The 18388-nt window shown below is 53.5% G+C and overlaps 1 protein-coding gene across 1 annotated transcript in view; it reads right to left on the minus strand.

The window, feature by feature from the left end:
• LOC142803980 (clustered mitochondria protein homolog) overlaps window positions 1-18388 on the minus strand; it is a 133057-nt gene that overhangs the window by 83898 nt on the left and 30771 nt on the right. The window contains exons 6-7 of the mRNA XM_075890379.1: window positions 8964-9033; window positions 8350-8434 (exon numbers count right to left, since the gene is read on the minus strand). Coding sequence (XP_075746494.1) covers window positions 8350-8434; window positions 8964-9033 — 155 coding nt within the window. The remainder of the gene's footprint in view (window positions 1-8349; window positions 8435-8963; window positions 9034-18388) is intronic.

An 18388-nucleotide genomic window follows, 5' to 3' on the forward strand; every position in this document is an offset into this window, starting at 1 on the left:
CTTCTGCATCGTTAACTGACGGTACTGTTTTCCGCGTTTCGATGCCATCGACGATGACGACGAAGGCGGAGTGGGGGCCATCGCAGGCAAGCGAAATCCTCATGATGTGAAGAAAGGAGTTTGCTGACGAGCGTCAAAGCCCCTAGGCTTAGCGTTGCAGAGCACACTTCACACAATTGCACAACTACGCACTAGGCTAGCCAAACGTCATGTGGGCTGCGTAAACAAAACGGCGCGACGGTGCCTTGGGTACTCCGAAGGTAGCGCTGGTAAACATTCAAGATAGCCAGCGTGGCTAGACCAAATCGGTGTGTGACAGTTAGTTCTAGTTCGAAGTGGTGAAACGCTTCGCAAAAACCCTGCGCGGGAAGCCACAGTGGCACGCACGAGCACAAGTGCTAAAGCGTGTGGTGTACACGTATCCCGAAGGAGTACGGCCACCAGCGTGGGTCCGGTCTTAGCGAGCCGCAGGGCACGCGTTAACCGTCGCCGTGGCGGGAAACACGATATTGCTCAAGTCGCAACACTTTATTGTGGCAACCAAACGCAGTACAGCCCGTTGCAAAAGGCGCGGCGGGAAAGCAAATAGGCTTATCCACGCCACGGGCACAAAGTACTACACAGGGATGCCACGAGCACGTCTCCGCGGTAAAAGTGATCCACGGAGACACCGGAGCAAAGGCCCGGTTGCTCGAGCGAGGGCAAAGGCGCTCGCGTTGGCTTCGAAGGGAGACGGGTCGGCGTAGCTAGGCCACGCACTAGGACACCGTACTGCCCTTCGGCCGTGAGTACGCAGCGGGGCAACAAAAGATGAGCGTTCGCATCGGGCGCAAGGCGCCGTCAGCGAAGTCCGACGAGCCCCGAGCGACGGGACTCGACGGACGGAAAACAATGCGTGGCTCACCGTTTGAAGTCCCGGACTGTACTCCCCGCTCCCGACGCAGCGCGCGAAAAACCTCTCGGGGGTCCCCCGCGCGCGGCGCCACAGTCAACATCCGCTACCGGGTGAGGGAGTTAAACGTCACTCCGCCCTTCCCAGCGCGGCTGAGAGCAAAGGAGGGCAGACATGTCGGGACATGAGAATTGGAGAAAGGCGGGAAAGCCCGCGCAAAGGCAGCGGGCCAGCCTCAATTCCCACATCCCCCTCTCCTAAATTTGCCCTTACCCGTCTGCAAAAGGCAGCCGGACGTCACCCATGCAGTTAAAATGACACTGCTATGAGCGACAGCTAACCTCAGTCCAGCCCTGCTACTGCTGCTAAAAAAATGAATACAAAGGAGAAACAAAAACATAAATAACAAAATAAACACACGACACTATACAAATAACTGCGAAAGGGAGCACAGAAACGTGGCACAAGTGTTCGTGGTGCTGAAGGGGGATAGCGTCCACTGCGCGGAGGGGCGGAAAAGGGCGTGACAGTGTCCGCTGAGTGCGATGCCCGAGTGCGAGGTCAGAGGTACGGGAGGGGGCTCACTGATGGCTTGTTGCTGCTCTTGATAAGCCGCGAGTCCGACGAAAGCCGCATCGGTAGTTCGGAGGCCCCGCATATCTGGCTCGATGACGGAGCTGGACGTTGCGGGAAGCCGGGCCTCTCCGGTGGTCAGGGAGGCCGAACCAAAATTGGCTGCGAGGCGTTCTGGCGTTGGCCGGCAGCATATAGCTGCTTTCAGCTGGCCTCGTGCAGGAGCCATGGTGGAAAAGGCAGCAGGGCTTCTTCGACGACGGCATAGAGCAGAGCACAGCCAGATGGTCTGACGTCAGTGGGTCAATGCCCCCCCAGCACCTCCAGTGTCCGCGCCGATGGAGGGGCAGCCATGACGCACTCTTCGCGGGCTCGCACCGAAGCGTCACGCACTTACACACGCACGCACACACACTCAAAGTCAAATAAAGTCGTCATCAAAAGTGACAAGAAAGTCTGAGCCGGTGTCGCTGTTACCGCCCGGCGCAGATGCGTCAGTCGACGGAATCCCAATCCCTGGGCCAACGAGGGCCGCGAAGCCCGGGTTCTTCCGCATTCTCTCTCGGCAGAGAGCAGCCAAGTCTTCGTCGGGGAGCGCCGTGGGTGGCACGGACGAGGCCGGCGTCGTGTAGTGTACACGTATCCCGAAGGAGTACGGCCACCAGCGTGGGTCCGGTCTTAGCGAGCCGCAGGGCACGCGTTAACCTTCGCCGTGGCGGGAAACACGATACTGCTCAAGTCGCAACACTTTATTGTGGCAACACCAAACGCAGTACAGCCCGTTGCAAAAGGCGCGGCGGGAAAGCAAGTAGGCTTATCCACGCCACGGGCACAAAGTACTACACAGGGTGCCACGAGCACGTCTCCGCGGTAAAGGTAATCCACGGAGACACCGGGACAAAGGGGCCCGGTTGCTCGAGCGAGGGCAAAGGCGCTCGCGTTGGCTTCGAAGGGAGACGGGTCGGCGTAGCTAGGCCACGCACTAGGACACCGTACTGCCCTTCGGCCGTGAGTACGCAGCGGGGCAACAAAAGATGAGCGTTCGCATCGGGCGCGAGGCGCCGTCAGCGAAGTCCGACGAGCCCCGAGCGACGGGACTCGACGGACGGAAAAGAATGCGTGGCTCACCGTTTGAAGTCCCGGACTGTACTCACCGCTCCCGACGCAGCGCGAGAAAAACCTCTCGGGGGACCCCGCGCGCGGCGCCACAGTCAACATCCGCTACCGGGTGAGGGAGTTAAACGTCACTCCGCCCTTCCCAGCGCGGCTGACAGCAAAGGAGGGCAGACATGTCGGGACATGAGAATTGGAGAAAGGCGGGAAAGCCCGCGCAAAGGCAGCGGGCCAGCCTCAATTCCCACATCCCCCTCTCCTAAATTTGCCCTTTACCGGTCTGCAAAAGGCAGCCGGACGTCACCCATGCAGTTAAAATGACACTGCTATGAGCGACAGGCTAACCTCAGTCCAGCCCTGCTACTGCTGCTAAAAAAATGATTACAAAGGAGAAACAAAACATAACTAACAAAATAAACACATGACGCTATACAAATAACTGCGGAAGGGAGCACAGAAAAGTGGGACTAGTGTTCGTGTTGGTGCTGAAGGGGGATAGCGTCCACTGCGCGGAGGGGCGGAAAAAGCGTGACAGTGTCCGCTGGGTGCGATGCCCGAGTGCGAGGTCAGAGGTACGGGAGGGCTCACTGATGGCTCGTTGCTGCTCTTGATCAGCCGCGAGTCCGATGAAAGCCGCTTCGGTTGTTCGGAGGCCCCGCATATCTGGCTCGATGACGGAGCTGGATGTTGCGGGAAGCCGGGCCTCTCCGGTGGTCAGGGAGGCCGAACCAAAATTGGCTGCGGGGCGTTCTGGCGTTGGCCGGCAGCATATAGCTGCTTTCAGCTGGCCTCGCGCAGGAGCCATGGTGGAAAAGGCAGCAGGGCTTCTTCGACGACGGCATAGAGCAGAGCACAGCCAGATGGTCTGACGTCAGTGGGTCAATGCCCCCCCAGCACCTCCAGTGTCCGCGCCGATGGAGGGGCAGCCATGACGCACTCTTCGCGGGCTCGCACCGAAGCGTCACGCACTTACACACGCACGCACACACACTGCCGACGGCTGCGCGAGCGTAGGCGCAAAGCGTTCTTCGTCTCTCTCCCCCGGCAAGCACCGACACCCAAGGTCACACACAGCTCCCTTCGCGGTAGACGAAACAAACACGAAAAAAAGTAAAAACAGAGCAAAACGACACTCAACATGTGGCAAAAAACATAAAATGCAAATAACACTTAATAGTAGACAAAAGAAACATAAAATACACATGAACACTTAAAAAAAAGAAGCACTGGCAGCAGACAGGGCGGGGTCCACTTCTTTACGAGAAAAGGCCGTAAAGAAGCTAACCTATACTGAGGCTAGACAGTAAACTGAGGGCCTTCGGTTGCGGAGAAGTCCGCCGTCCGGCGCGAAATCACAAAGGTGACCGCTTCCTCAGATTATACCGGTGCGGGGTCCGAATGCGGTCCGCCGCCCCGGGTGTGCCCGTTGCTTGCGCGAAGTGCCGCAGGGCACTGGTGCGAGCTCGTCAGACCGTGACAAAGGGCTTCAGGTCGATCTGGGCACGGCTGAGTTTTCCCAAAGGGGATCTTTCAGCTAGTACGCGCCACGGACGCTCACTGACAATCGCTTCATAAGACCGGGCGGCTTTCCAACCCTTGGCTCAACCGTTTGTCAGACGTGGCAGGCACGGAATAGCGATAAAAGCCACGCTTCGTGCCGGGCCAGGTCACAACATTGCTCAGTTTGCAAAAACTTTCGAGCCACTCGGGTGACCGGCCATGGATTCGTCGTGAGAGGATCGCAACAGTGCGGCTCTCAGACTTTTGGGCATAACCACCTTAAACGGGTCGCTGGACTCGTCGTCAGTGGCTATATAGTTCAGCAGGAGCCCGTCATGGTCCAGCAAAAATGAATCTGCCGGGGACTCAGCGACACACGCTGTATCAGCCCCCTAATCGCGCCCGCCGCAGAACAAGCAGCGTAACGGCGCGCCTCTCAAGACGGTTAAACGGCGCCCGCCGCAAAGCAAGCAGCGTATACGGCGCTCCGTCCCTCCGAGACTCGAAACGGATCACTTTGCTGAGCCTTCAGTAGCTCTTCGCTGCTGAAAGCGATTCCCATTCTCCCAAAATGGGGGAGTCTGGTGTCGCGCCCACTCAGGACCGCAGCAACCGCCGCGTGCACGGCGTCGCGGGTTCGCTCTCGGCACGGTGGCCTTCGGAAAGTTCCCCCGCTCGGCCGCTACGCAGTGCGCCGCTTACCTGGATAGCAGCCAAGGTCGTCCTCATGGGGACTCCCCCTTTCCGCCGCTGTTTCGCCCCCGACGCTTGCATGTGCTAAGGCACCGCGAGCGGCCGTCGCACCGAAATCCAGGTTCTCGGCAGACAACAGGGGGCACGAGATAGCGCGTCAGCTACCACGTAGGAGTGTATTCACCACAAAAAGGGGTGACGACACAGGCGAGCGCCGAAGGGCGCCCGTCGATAGAGGCGGTTGCCTCTTTGTGCAACGCGGCATGCCACGAAGCAGACATGTTGCGACGAGCCCGAATCGCGCAGGCGAACTGACTCGCTACGAGCAGTCAAAAGCTAGAGCTTTTGATACCGCGTTGGGCGCCAGTGTGGTGTACACGTATCCCGAAGGAGTACGGCCACCAGCGTGGGTCCGGTCTTAGCGAGCCGCAGGGCACGCGTTAACCGTCGCCGTGGCGGGAAACACGATATTGCTCAAGTCGCAACACTTTATTGTGGCAACCAAACGCAGTACAGCCCGTTGCAAAAGGCGCGGCGGGAAAGCAAATAGGCTTATCCACGCCACGGGCACAAAGTACTACACAGGGATGCCACGAGCACGTCTCCGCGGTAAAAGTGATCCACGGAGACACCGGAGCAAAGGCCCGGTTGCTCGAGCGAGGGCAAAGGCGCTCGCGTTGGCTTCGAAGGGAGACGGGTCGGCGTAGCTAGGCCACGCACTAGGACACCGTACTGCCCTTCGGCCGTGAGTACGCAGCGGGGCAACAAAAGATGAGCGTTCGCATCGGGCGCAAGGCGCCGTCAGCGAAGTCCGACGAGCCCCGAGCGACGGGACTCGACGGACGGAAAACAATGCGTGGCTCACCGTTTGAAGTCCCGGACTGTACTCCCCGCTCCCGACGCAGCGCGCGAAAAACCTCTCGGGGGTCCCCCGCGCGCGGCGCCACAGTCAACATCCGCTACCGGGTGAGGGAGTTAAACGTCACTCCGCCCTTCCCAGCGCGGCTGAGAGCAAAGGAGGGCAGACATGTCGGGACATGAGAATTGGAGAAAGGCGGGAAAGCCCGCGCAAAGGCAGCGGGCCAGCCTCAATTCCCACAAGCGAAAGGAACTTTATTGGCGCCAAAAAATTTGCGGGTGGATAGTTTCGATTGTCAGCGAAGCAGCCTTGCACGATAAACACGGCCAGTGTTAGGCATCTCAGAGGCTGTGTGTGTTTCTCCACCAACGATCAACGAGTCCAAGCAACAGATACCACCACAGTAGACCGTCGCGCTCATTCATGCGATCGTAATCGCGTGTGACGCAGTTGTGGTGGTTTCCAATGGAGGTCAGTGGTGGTTTCCGACCTTTTGTCGCGTCAAAAAGTCCGGAAAATTAGACTCCGGGGGGTTCGAGCGTCCAAAATTTCAGACTTCCTTATACATTGATTCCATGGGGCTCGTAGCGGTGCCGCGAAGATGTCCGAATTCGGGCATGTCCGAAAAATCGGCAGTTGACTGTATACAGTAAACACAATTTTTACCATTTTGATGCATTTTCAGAACGTGAAAATATGTCAATGAAGTCTAAAACACACGCTGGCACTACCATAAATTGCCGCTGTTCAGCGAGAATGGGCGCCGTCATTGCTCGATAGCGATGGTAATAAGACTGCCTTGCCGACGTCCCCTCTAGAAAGATGCCTGCGACATTGCACGCTTTTCTATGGGGACGGTGGGTTCCTCGTAGTTCAGTACTTTCTCCGCAAGGAGCGCTCGCAGCCGACACTACTAATTCCACTCGATTCGGAAGTGATGCAATCACTAAAACATGACCGTGTTGCCTTCTAGACGGCAGTAGACATTGCTTTATTTTCAGAGGCAGCAAGGTTTAAAACGGCCGCCGCAGTGAGCGCTCGATGCTGACACTGTTTGGGCAGCAGAGGAGGAGAGAACAGGAGAGGACCAAGAACCAGCTTTTCGGCTCAAGTCACAAGCATCTGTCTAGAGGGGGCGTTAGCCCTGCTTTTGCCACTGACTTGCTTTTGAGCGACAGACGATACGAAACTGAAGCTCTGTCGCTCAGTTCGTGTTTTTTTTCATGCAGCTGTGCGGAACGATGCCTTTTTCAATGCCAATGCATATCATTTTGTGCGCGCTTGGTCATTGTGGTAACTAATCAGAGCGGCTGTTCGTCCGCATTAAGAAGATCAGTTAGCCGTGCGTGGTGTATGATAATGGCATAGAATAAGGCAAAAGTCACCGCTCTACGATACCCTGCCTTGAGGGAATTGAGGCTAGCCCGATGCCTTTGCGCGGGCTTTGCCGCCTTTTCTGCCGTTCTCATGTCCCGACATGTCTCCCCTCCTTTGCTGTCTGCCGCGCTGGGAGAGCGGAGTGACGTTTAACCCCCTCACCCGGTAGCGGATGTTGACTGTGGCGCCGCGCGCGGAGTTTCCCGAGAGGTTTTCGCGCGCTGTGTCGGGAGCGGGAGATAGATACTCTCCGGGACTGCAAACGGTGAGCCACGCAATCTTTTCCGTTTGTCGACTTCCGTCGCTCGGGGCTCGTCGGACTTCGGTGACGGCGCCTCGCGCCAGAGGCGAACGCTCACCTTTTGTTGCCTTCACTGCATACGCACGGCCGAAGGGCGGTTCGGTGTCCTAGTGCGTAGCCTAGCTACGCCGACCCGTCTCCCTTCGAAGCCAACGCGAGCACCTTTGCCCTCGCTCGAGCAACCGGGCCTTGGTCCCTGTGTCTCCGTGAATTATCTTTACCGCGAAGATGTGCTCATGGCCCCCTGTGTAGTACTTTTTTGCCCGTGGTGTGGATAAACCTATTTGCTTTTCCGCCGCACCTTTGCAACGGGCTGTACTGCGTTTGGTGTTGCCACAATAAAGTGTTGCGACTTTGAGCAGTAACATGTTCTCGCCACGGCGACGGTTAACACGTGCCCTGCGGCTCGCTAAGACCGGACTCACGCTAGTGGCCGTACTCCTTCGGGATATGCGTACACAACAGCCTCCATGTCAACATTGTCGGATACACTTTGACAGCGGAGAGCTGCTGGTGTTAACGTGTTAATGCAAACTGCTTGGTTTGTTCACAAAAGTGGTTGTAGGCGTTGTTTCAGTGTGTTTTTCACCATGGCCTCGCTATGCATGGGTGAGAATCACGAGTGATGCTGCTGGGAAAGAGTAGGAAGCAGCGAACACTTTTTAAATTATGAGAATAAATGCTCTTTTGTTTTGCTAGCTAAGATCACCTATGTGTTTTCGATTTCAGTACTACGAAATTTTTGCTTCAATGAAATTCTTTCTGCACCCCTTCAGTTTCGTTGTAGCGGGGTTCGACTGTATAGCTAGATCAAACTGCACATAGCTGTTACTACACTGTGCAAATACAAGCGAATGAATGTACAAGGTAGAGGTACACTTCTAGTTCACATTCTAGTCAGCCCAGTTAGTTTGTGGGTACTTTTACAACAGCCTGTGCAATCTGCAACCACTTACATAATGAATACAAAAGTTAAATTGCAGATTATGTTAAAGTTGTAGTACAGCGATACAGTGCAAAGACATAGTGCATCAAACTTACTCGTTGATATAAAAGCCTCTCGTAGACGCTGTGATGTGGTACCTCTTGTCTTCGAGCGTCACAACATACAGATACATCAGGTCCCCTGCACGAAGTGAAAATAACGCATAAATCATCAGGTGGCAAGACTGTTGCGCACAATCCAATGAGGAAGTACATCGTAGAACAGTAGCTTTGCCTAGAGTGAATACATGTTCACAACGAGTGTAGATCCGGAAAGCGGATGTGCATTATTCACTTAAATAGAAAATCCACGGCCACTTCAGATTGTGCCCGGCCCAATTTTCTCCCTGCAGAAATGTGCTTTGACCACAGCCAATCAGGGTTCGAGACGCGCACGACCAGTATTTACCGCAAGATGGAAACAGGTCTACACTAATTGGTGAATTGCTCTGCCCGCGCAGCCCCACATGCAGATGGCAATGCGGTTTGTCTGAATAGCCATGCGCGCTCGCTGTTTCTCCACTTTGAAAATATGCTTGCCCCCTCATATGCGCTGCGTTTGGTGTGCACGCACCTAGAGAATTTAGAGTTAAATAAAATATCCAGCCCCCTTTTTCTGGTTACACAAAAGATTTGCACCCCCCATCCCCAAATTGAGTGCAACAACTCACCGTGCAGCTTTCTTGGCCCAGGTGGGGGGTTCCAACCACTTGTGGTCAACACTTTCAAGGCTTGATAGCTCTGCAAGCAACAATGAGAGGGGTAAGGCAGCTTTCATGAAAGACCTCTCACTGCAGTCATTGCATTGATTGATTTCTGGGGTTTAACGTCCTAAAACCACTATATAATTATGAGAGACGCCGTAGTGGAGAGCTCCAAAAATTTCAACCACCTGTAGTTCTTTAACATGCACCCAAATCTGAGTACACGAGCCTACACCATTTCCGCCTCCATCCGAAATGCAGCCGCCACAGCCGGGATTCGATCCTACAACCTGTGGGTCAGCAGCCGAGTACCTTAGCCACAAGACCACCTTGGCGGGGCCACTGCAATCATTGTAAGTTATGCCGAAAGTGTATACTGACATTAAAGAAAAAGAAAGGCAGAGCGGTGAATTATAAAATAAAGGATGTCACCCCATCTACCAGAAAGCAGCATATGGCTCATTCATGAGACAAGGTATTCCAAACTTAGTTTCACAAGTGCTAAAGCTGGACATTCCTGAACAAAAAGCTTGTGCAAACTGCAATATCAAACACACCGAGCGCTGCACTTGACTGTAGCAGAATGCTGACTGGCAATACATAGTTTACACTTTTCAGTGAGCACCACGGCTTTAAATAAGGAAGTTAGCATAAGCTCAACACTTGCATGGACAGCACAATGGCAACAGACAACTGTGGCTCTGTTGTGACATTTGCTGGAGGCAATAAATAATCAAGCAAACTTTAGCACCCCGTCATAATGGACGTGCCCGTAACCTGTCCAGAACGATCCGTAGCATAGAATATGCCAAGACATCAACGCCAACATCAATATGGCGAGGTCTAAAATGAGAGTAAGCCCCATAGAAAGAAACAAATATTTTGGTGGTATTGATCGCCAACACATCATGTAATTTTCATACTGCTAGGCATGGCAGTTACGTACAATCAACTAGAGTTGGAAATTAGGTGCTGTATGGCTAATTGCCCTGGCTGCAAAAAAGAACTTGCATTCCTCGTGCACACTGATAGCTCGGCTTTAACTTAGTCTTCTAATTATATGCAAAGCCTACAAGCTTCTGGTCAACATAGCAAACACCGTCCTTTTGTAAAGGACGCGAAACACAGCACAGGAAGGTCAGATTCTGGGCACAGCAACCTGTCGGAGCTAACACGGGAAAGATCCAGCCCTGACAGCGTTCACTTTTCGAACTGATTATTTTTTTATTATTATCGCGCTGCACCCGCCGCGCGGCCCAAATGCCAACTTCTTCTTCCTTCACGAGCGGCGCATTGAGGCGCTACAGGGCTCCCCCCCGTAGAGCGAGAGCCGTAGGAATCGCCAAAGGAGTCGCCCAGTGGACATGCTTGGATGTTGGCATCCAGACTTTAGATTGAAACCCCGCGGCCGCGAGAGTGGCGATATACGCAGGTTTCAGTCGATCAGCAGCCACGACGTCTTCACGGCCATTGATGTCCAGCGTGAACGTCTTAGGTGTACGATGGAGTACGCGGAATGGGCCATCATAGGCTGGTGTTAGTGGTGGCCATATTTGGTCACGCCGAACGAAGACGTGACTGCAGTCATGCAGATCTGACTGACGAAGACAGACTGGGGGTGTCGGTCGGCAGGAATCACAGGAGCAAGGTCTCGAAACGTGATTCGCAGCTCTTGAATGTACGTGGAGGCATCGTGAGTGGAAGGTGGTGATGATGGCTCGAAGAATTCTCCTGGAAGACGCAGGACAACGCCATAGACTAGTTCGGCTGATGAGCAGCCGAGATCCACTTTCAATGCTGATCGGATGCCCAGAAGTACGAAGGGGAGGTTGTCGAGCCAACGTTCCCTTGCCTGGTGAGCGGTGAGGGCAGCTTTCAGTTGTCGATGAAGCCGTTCGACCATGCCATTGGCGGAAGGATGGTAGGCAGTTGTGTGGATGTGTCGAATGCCCAGGATATTGGCAAGTGCTGTGAAAAGGGCCGATTGAAAATGACGACCGCAATCAGTTGTGACGACAGAAGGGCATCCAAAGCGTGACACCCAGCTGTTTGTGAAAGCCTTGGCAACTGTTGGTGCTGTAATGTCTGAAATGGGAAACGCTTCCGGCCATCTGGTGAAGCGATCCACACATGTCAGCAGGTAACAGGCTCCTTGCGATGACGGAAGGGGACTGACGATGTCGAGATGGACGTGAGAAAACCTTGCGTCTGGAGGCCGAAACGGGGATGTTGCCGTGACAGTGTGACGGTGAACTTTAATGCGCTGGCACTCAAGGCAGGTTCGTGCCCAGCGTCGGACATCAGCATTGATGCTTGGCCAAAGATGTGACTAGCTTCTGGGTCGCACCAATACTAGGATGGCTCATGCTGTGCAATTGGTCAAAAATTGCACGACGAAAAGCTGAAGGCACGAAGGGCCGAGGGACACCAGTAGACGTTTCGCACGTTATTAATGAGGTAGAAAATGGAAGCGGGCACTCCGTGAACGATAGAGACGTGGATGAAGAGCGAAGATGATGCAGCTCAGGATCGTTGCTTTGGGCAACTGCTAGCTCTACCATATCTAGTGGTGGCTGGGTCGACAAGGCATTGATGCGGGATAGTGAATCAGCAGCAGCATTTTCCGGCCCATGTACGTGTCTGAGATCCACAGTGAACTCGGAAATAAAGCATAGTTGACGGATATCCCGTGCAGTATAATTGCTGTGATTGCGATGGAAGGCAAACGTAAAGGGCTTGTGGTCTGTAACGACGTAAAAGTCCCGGCCCTCCAATGACGAAAATGCTTGATGGCGAGGTATACCGCGAGGAGTTCTCGGGCAAATGTACTGTATTTTGTCTCTGGTGGCTTCAGTTTTTGCGAGAAAAACCCAAGGGGCTGCCAACCATATACGTGCTGCTCGAGAACGGCGCCAACTGCCACGCTTGATGCATCGGTGATGAGACGAATTGGGGCATCAGGGACGGGATGTATGAGCATGGTAGCATCTGCCAGAGCCTTCTTGGCAGTGCTGAAGGCAGATGCAGCGTCCTTGGGCCACTCCAGTGGTGCAGCCGGGTCTTTCTTTTTAGCCAATAGGTCGGTCAAGGGCTTTAGGAATGTGGCGCACTTTGGAAGAAGAGTCTCTTCAGTGAAGTCGGGGGTGGAAAGTCTTGAATAGCCTTCACTTTGCTGGCGAGTGGTTGGATACACTTTGGAGTGACAAGATGGCCTAGGAACTCTATTGTAGCGACGCCGAAGAGGCACTTATTGGGATTAATTACGAGGCCGTAATCATCCAGGTGGTGGAACAGGGTGCGCAGGTGGGCTTCATGCTCAGGGCCGGATGAGCTTGCTACAAGGAGGTCATCAAGGTAGGCAAATGCAAAATCGAGACCTCGCGTGACCTCGTTGATAGTGCGCTGAAAGGTCTGTGCAGAGTTGCGCAATCTAAAAGGCATCCTCACATATTCAAACAGACCGAATGGGGTGGTGATGGCCGTCTTCGGAATGTCGGCAGGTTCAACAGGAATCTGATGGTAAGCCTTCACTAAGTCAATCTTAGAGAAGATTGTGCACCCAGCCAAATTTGATGTGAAATCCTGTATGTGAGGAAGTGTATAGCGGTCTGGTAAGGTGTGGGCATTGACAGCGCGGTAATCCCCACATGGTCTCCAGTCTCTAGGATCTTTCTTCAGCACCATGTAGATTGGCGACGCCCAGTTGCTGGAGGAAGGCCGCACAATGCCGAGTTCAAGCATGTGCTCAAACTCACGGCGGGCGATGGCGAGGCGTTCTCCAGGGCGATGGCGAGGCGTTCTCCAGATAGTCGACGGGGTTGTGTAAAAACGGGAGGTCCAGTTGACACAATGTGGTGAGTGATGGAATGCTTCACCGGTGACTCTCTGGTGTGCGGCTTTGTGATGCTGGGAAAGTCGTCGAGTATTTTTGCATACGGCGAAGTAGGTGTGAGAGCTCGCAGTCCCGTTGGCGAGGAAGTAGAGAATACACCGTTAATGGAGAGGCGGGTGTTGAGATCAATGAGGCGATGAGCATGCATGTCCACAGCAAGGTTGAAAAAACTGAGGAAGTCAGCTCCAAGAACAGCTTGCGAGAAGTCAGCAAGGATGAAAATTTAGCGTACGTACGGCGTAGTCCAAGGTCAAGTGTAAGAGAGCGTTGGCCGTATGTGCGAATGGCGAAATTGTTGATCGCTTGGAGTGGGCAGGTCTGTTCGTTGCGACGGCGATCTGCACACGAGGCCGGGATGACGCTAACCTGGGCTCCTGTGTCGACTAGGAAGCAAGCGCCAGTGATTTCATCAGAAACATAGAAAAGGCGGCATGACTTTCGAACAGTATCACTTGCCGCCGTCAGTGGCCCGTCGTCGCATTTCCCGACCAGGAGCACGGGCGAGTGCACTTGCGAGCAGAGGCACCGAATAGGCGGTGGTACCAGCACACGGTTGAGGATGAAACGTCCCGCGGCGCGTCGGATGGCCGAAGTTCCGGAGAATGTGGGGGTGTCGAGGAGCGACTGTGTATCTGTAACCTGGATGACGGTCGACGATGCGCAGGTACAAAGTCATCAAGTGTTAGGTTTGGCCTGGAGATTTGTCTCTCAATCACTTCGGCGCCCAGTCTGACGGACGCTGTCAGCAGCGTGACTGATGGCCTCATCGACTCGTCGGGCGACAGGAGGGCTGGCGTGGCCGGCGCCGGAGCTGACAGAGGAGCGGCGCTCCCTTTTTATCCCCAATCACCAAGCCGACCGGCCGACTGCCTATGCTCGTCAGGCATTGTACGTGCTAGCCGGAGGACGAGACGTCGTGTCGCCAAGACGCCGTTAACCATTCGAGAGAGGCCAACAAAGACAGCATCTTCCTGGAGGAGACCGACGGCCACCGCAAATCACTCCGCTAATTGAGCGAACAAAATCGGCGGACCCTTTGAAGTATGTTGCCAGGATCGTGGGAACTCTCGAGTAGCGGCACACACACGACGAGGAAGAGCCCTGCTGGCGCCACCACAGTGCAGTGTTCACGTGGACCGTGCATGCTCGCCCCCCTCACCTGTGTGTGCGTGATTGGTGTTCGAATCGGAGAGGAGGAGCCTGACAGGGCATAAAATGACGCAGCAGAGTGCTGGACGTCGCTCTGAATTATGTAACGTTCAACCACCACGCTCGTGGTTTGTGAAACCACTATCCCTTCTTTCTGTAAATATGTGTAAATAATGACATAAACCAATGTTCTGTTTTTCGTATCCTCCAGCGTCCTTCATTCCGACCTTACAACTGATGGCAGCGGTGGGTTGCCATCATCAGCGAGCGACTTTCCTTCCTTTCGACCCAATCTTAACAACTGGTTGGCAGCGGTGAGATGGACCTCACGACATGGTGCTGTGCTGTGGTGAGTGCTTGGTCTTTGCTTTGACTTTCCAGGCTTCAAGTGTGTGAGTTTATTAGAAGCTGGATTGTGTGTGGATTAGGGAGATTACCTTTTGTGAGTTGTAGGGATCACCTAATTAGGTGTGAGATGCAGGACCAAAGTACAATGGCAATCATGTCGTGGAAGGCAATGCTAAGAGATGAACTTTTGGCTGTGAGTAAGCATCTAGGCATTGAAGTAGATGAAAGAATGGGCAGGACAGCGATTTGGATGCTGATCTCGCAAAAAGCCAGTGAGGAGGACATTAAAAACGCGGTAGAGATTGTAGAAAAACAGGAAATTGAGAAACAAGAAAAGGAATTACGGGATAGAAAAGAAAGGCAAGAAAAGAAAAAAAGGGATAGAAAAGAGCGTGATCGAGCACGCGCCTTGGTGCTCGAACAATTGGAACAGAAAAACGAGGCAATGAGACGGAAAATTCAGACATCCGTAAGTGTAGCGCACGAGAAGTGCGAGGTGCAGCCCAGAGTTGTAGAGAAGGCTAGCACGTTTAGGGACAGCAGCGGGTTCGATGAAGAACCAAGTTTGAGCGCTGTGAAAGAGGCTGCACTGAGTAGAGAGGCCGACGAAGGCCAGAGCGAGTGCGACGAGGTGCTGTGCCAGTTAACTGTTAGCGAAACAGCTAGGATAGCTGTAGAAAAGCTGGTACAGGCCTCAACTGTGTTTGTCGCAACGGTGGATCTTGCAAATGAGGTCGAAGACATCAAGAACACCGGAGAAAGCTCAGGAAAAGCAGCGAAAGCAGAGAGTGAGAAGAACAGTGTGGTTGTAGGCAGCTCCCAGCAAGACGAGCGAGATTTTTTGTGGGAAAGCAGCAGCACTGTTTCTGAGAGCGTCGAGCTGTCCGCCGATCTAGAGTGTGAAATATGTGATTTTCTCGAAAATCATTTAGACGGCGCGGGTTTGACAGCGGACGAATACTGTGCGAGATTTGACGAGCTTGCGATGAAATCGGAAGGCATGGCAACGAGCCGCAAAAAGCGGCGCAGACGAAAGAGACGTCGCAAAGCCGCGAGTGAGACAAGCCGCTCTACGCATGTTGAGAAAAGTTCGAAGCCTATTAGCGCAGCAAGCAGAACTAGGCATTTTGCGTCGGTGTCAAAGTTCATTTGTATGCGTCTGAACTACCGGACAACAAGTAAAAGAACAGCAGGTTCTTCGAGAATAGAATCGCGTGTAGAAGCGCCCTTGAACTCTAAAGACACCACCCAAAGCGAACTTCCTAGTAGTGGGGAAACGGTTGGTCGCAAGCGCTGCCGTGAAAGGAAGAAGCGTACGCGAGTGACAAAGCGAAGGGATGAAGGAGGTAGCAATCAGCCGGGCGAACGACAAAAAAGTGGGTTATCGGCCAGTTCGACGGGGAGGCCTTTGTGTCGTGCAGCAAAACGCCAGCGGCGAGGCGAGGTGGTAGGCCACAGCGCGCATCCTCGCGACGGTATGCGCGGGGGAGATTTAGGGCTTTTCATGGAAGGGAGTGTCGACGTGGTCCTAGAAGAAAGACCACAATAGCTAAACACCGCTCGGCTAGACCAAATAGGACGCCGTCACTCTTTCCCTTACATTGCTCGGGTTCCCTCCGCCGGATTGACAGAGGACGAACGAAATCGCAAATGAGGCGTAACGCTGCCGTTCAGCTGGTAGCACGTGCACGTTGTTGCCTCGGGCGTCCTCGCAATCCGGCAAGACCGCGACCGCCGCGTGTACGACTGAAGAGGGAGCGACAGCTGTAGGCTGGAGAGTCGGACACAGGAGTTTTTTTTTGGAAGCATGTTTGTTTATATTTGGTTTTAAAGTGGTGTTCCTGTGTCATCTCCACAGCTAGTTTGCTTGGATACATTTTTCCCCTCTAAATTTTGTTTGTGTGTAAGCTTTCTCAAAATTTCGAGTTAAATTATTAAGCATTATGCGGAAACAGTGACCCGCATTAGTCAGCCTATTGCTTGTAATGACCTTCTCTGAAATAAGAGCACGTAAGTCAAGGAAGATTTGGTACGCCCGCTAAATTTGAATGAGTGGTGGCTATAGGTCATCGCGATATAACCTATGATTAGGGATGTGTTAGTATGCTAGCATTCTTTGGATGAGAGTATGATGTCGTGCTAGGGCGCACAGCAAAGTCCTGTGCGTTCTTTAAAAACATGGGCTGACATGAAACTACATCCAGTAAAATGAGCGTGTTAGCAGACAAAGTTTACTTCGTTTTGTTGTTTTTGTGATCACTTAGGGATCATATATGATCACTTGAGCTGAAAGCACTGCGTTCACCGAAGTTCGAGGCTAGAGATACATTTCTAGGATTTATACAACACAGTTTGATTTGATGTGAGAGAGTTTAGTTGGCATCAGAGTGACCTAAAAGTAGGTACTCTCGACTACGCCTTGTAAGTGTGTAAATTAGAGAATGAAGAATGCGCACAGTTACCTTGTGTTGGGTTCAGGCTGCATTTGTGCGGAATTTAGGTGGGTGTGTTTCATGAAATTAGTAGATGTAAGTTACAAATGAGTAGGGCGGATGGTAGGAGAAAGCTAGTTTTGAAAAAAATGGGATTACGGTTATATTGGGCAAAATTGTATTTGCCTTTGGGTGCTTTTCTCACACGGCAATAGGTTACATCTTTGGTAAGCATCTCCACGTCCATGATTATTGTAACTTTGGCGGCACGAAATTCTGTCTCAAAATTTTAGCGTGCAGGTTTTTCTTTTGTTTGCGTTTCTTGAAAAGCCTGGAGGGTTTTAAGCGGGTCCAATGTGCTTGACTTCAGCATGGTATTGTGTTGTGTGGTTCGCCTTGCTGTTGTCAGTCATTGTGAGCTGGTTTGGGAGTTGGTTTCGAGTTCGCAGCTGGAGAGAGAAAAGCCAGGCCATCGTCCTCGTCACCTCTTCGTGCCCAGCGGTTGGGAGCGCTGGCCAGCCGAGATTTTCCGGGCGGCGGAGGAGCTGTTAGGTTTGGCCTGGAGATTCGTCTCTCAATCCCTTCGGCACCCAGTCTGACGGACGCTGTCAGCAGCGTGACTGATGGCCTCGTCGACTCGTCGGGCGACAGGAGGGCTGGCGTGGCCAGCGCCGGAGCTGACAGAGGAGCGGCGCTCCCTTTTTATCCCCAATCACCAAGCCGACCGGCCGACTGCCTATGCTCGTCAGGCATTGTACGTGCTAGCCGGAGGACGAGACGTCGTGTCGCCAAGACGCCGTTAACCATTCGAGAGAGGCCAACAAAGACAGCATCTTCCTGGAGGAGACCGACGGCCACCGCAAATCACCCCGCTAATTGAGCGAACAAAATCGGCGGACCCTTTGAAGTATGTTGCCAGGATCGTGGGAACTCTCGAGTAGCGGCACACACACGACGAGGAAGAGCCCTGCTGGCGCCACCACAGTGCAGTGTTCACGTGGACCGTGCATGCTCGCCCCCCTCACCTGTGTGTGCGTGATTGGTGTTCGACTCGGAGAGGAGGAGCCCGACAGGGCATAAAACGACGCAGCAGAGTGCTGGACGTCGCTCTGAACTATGTAACGTTCAACCACCACGCTCGTGGTTTGTGAAACCACTATCCCTTCTTTCTGTAAATATGTGTAAATAATGACATAAACCAATGTTCTGTTTTTCGTATCCTCTAGCGTCCTTCATTCCGACCTTACAACTGATGGCAGCGGTGGGTTGCCATCATCAGCAAGCGACCTTCCTTCCTTTCGACCCAATCTTAACACAAGGCGCCTGACAAGGGCGTCCAAACGGTTCTCGATGCTCGCGAGCGCCGGGTCTGCAGCGGTGGCCGGTGGCGGTGTGGTAACGGCGTTGAGGCTATGTGCCCGCGAGTAGTCCGCCACTCGGTCAGCCATTTCAGCGAGAGTGTGTACTGGGACATCTCTGCAGCTACGAGGACCAGGACCATGCTCTGCGGTAAGCGCTGGAGGAACAACTCGCGTAACAGCTTCTCCTCTTGAGGGGCGTAGGGGCCGCCA

The sequence above is a fragment of the Rhipicephalus microplus genome, chromosome 3 (genome assembly GCF_043290135.1).
Source record: "Rhipicephalus microplus isolate Deutch F79 chromosome 3, USDA_Rmic, whole genome shotgun sequence".
Taxonomy (NCBI): Eukaryota; Metazoa; Arthropoda; class Arachnida; order Ixodida; family Ixodidae; genus Rhipicephalus; species Rhipicephalus microplus.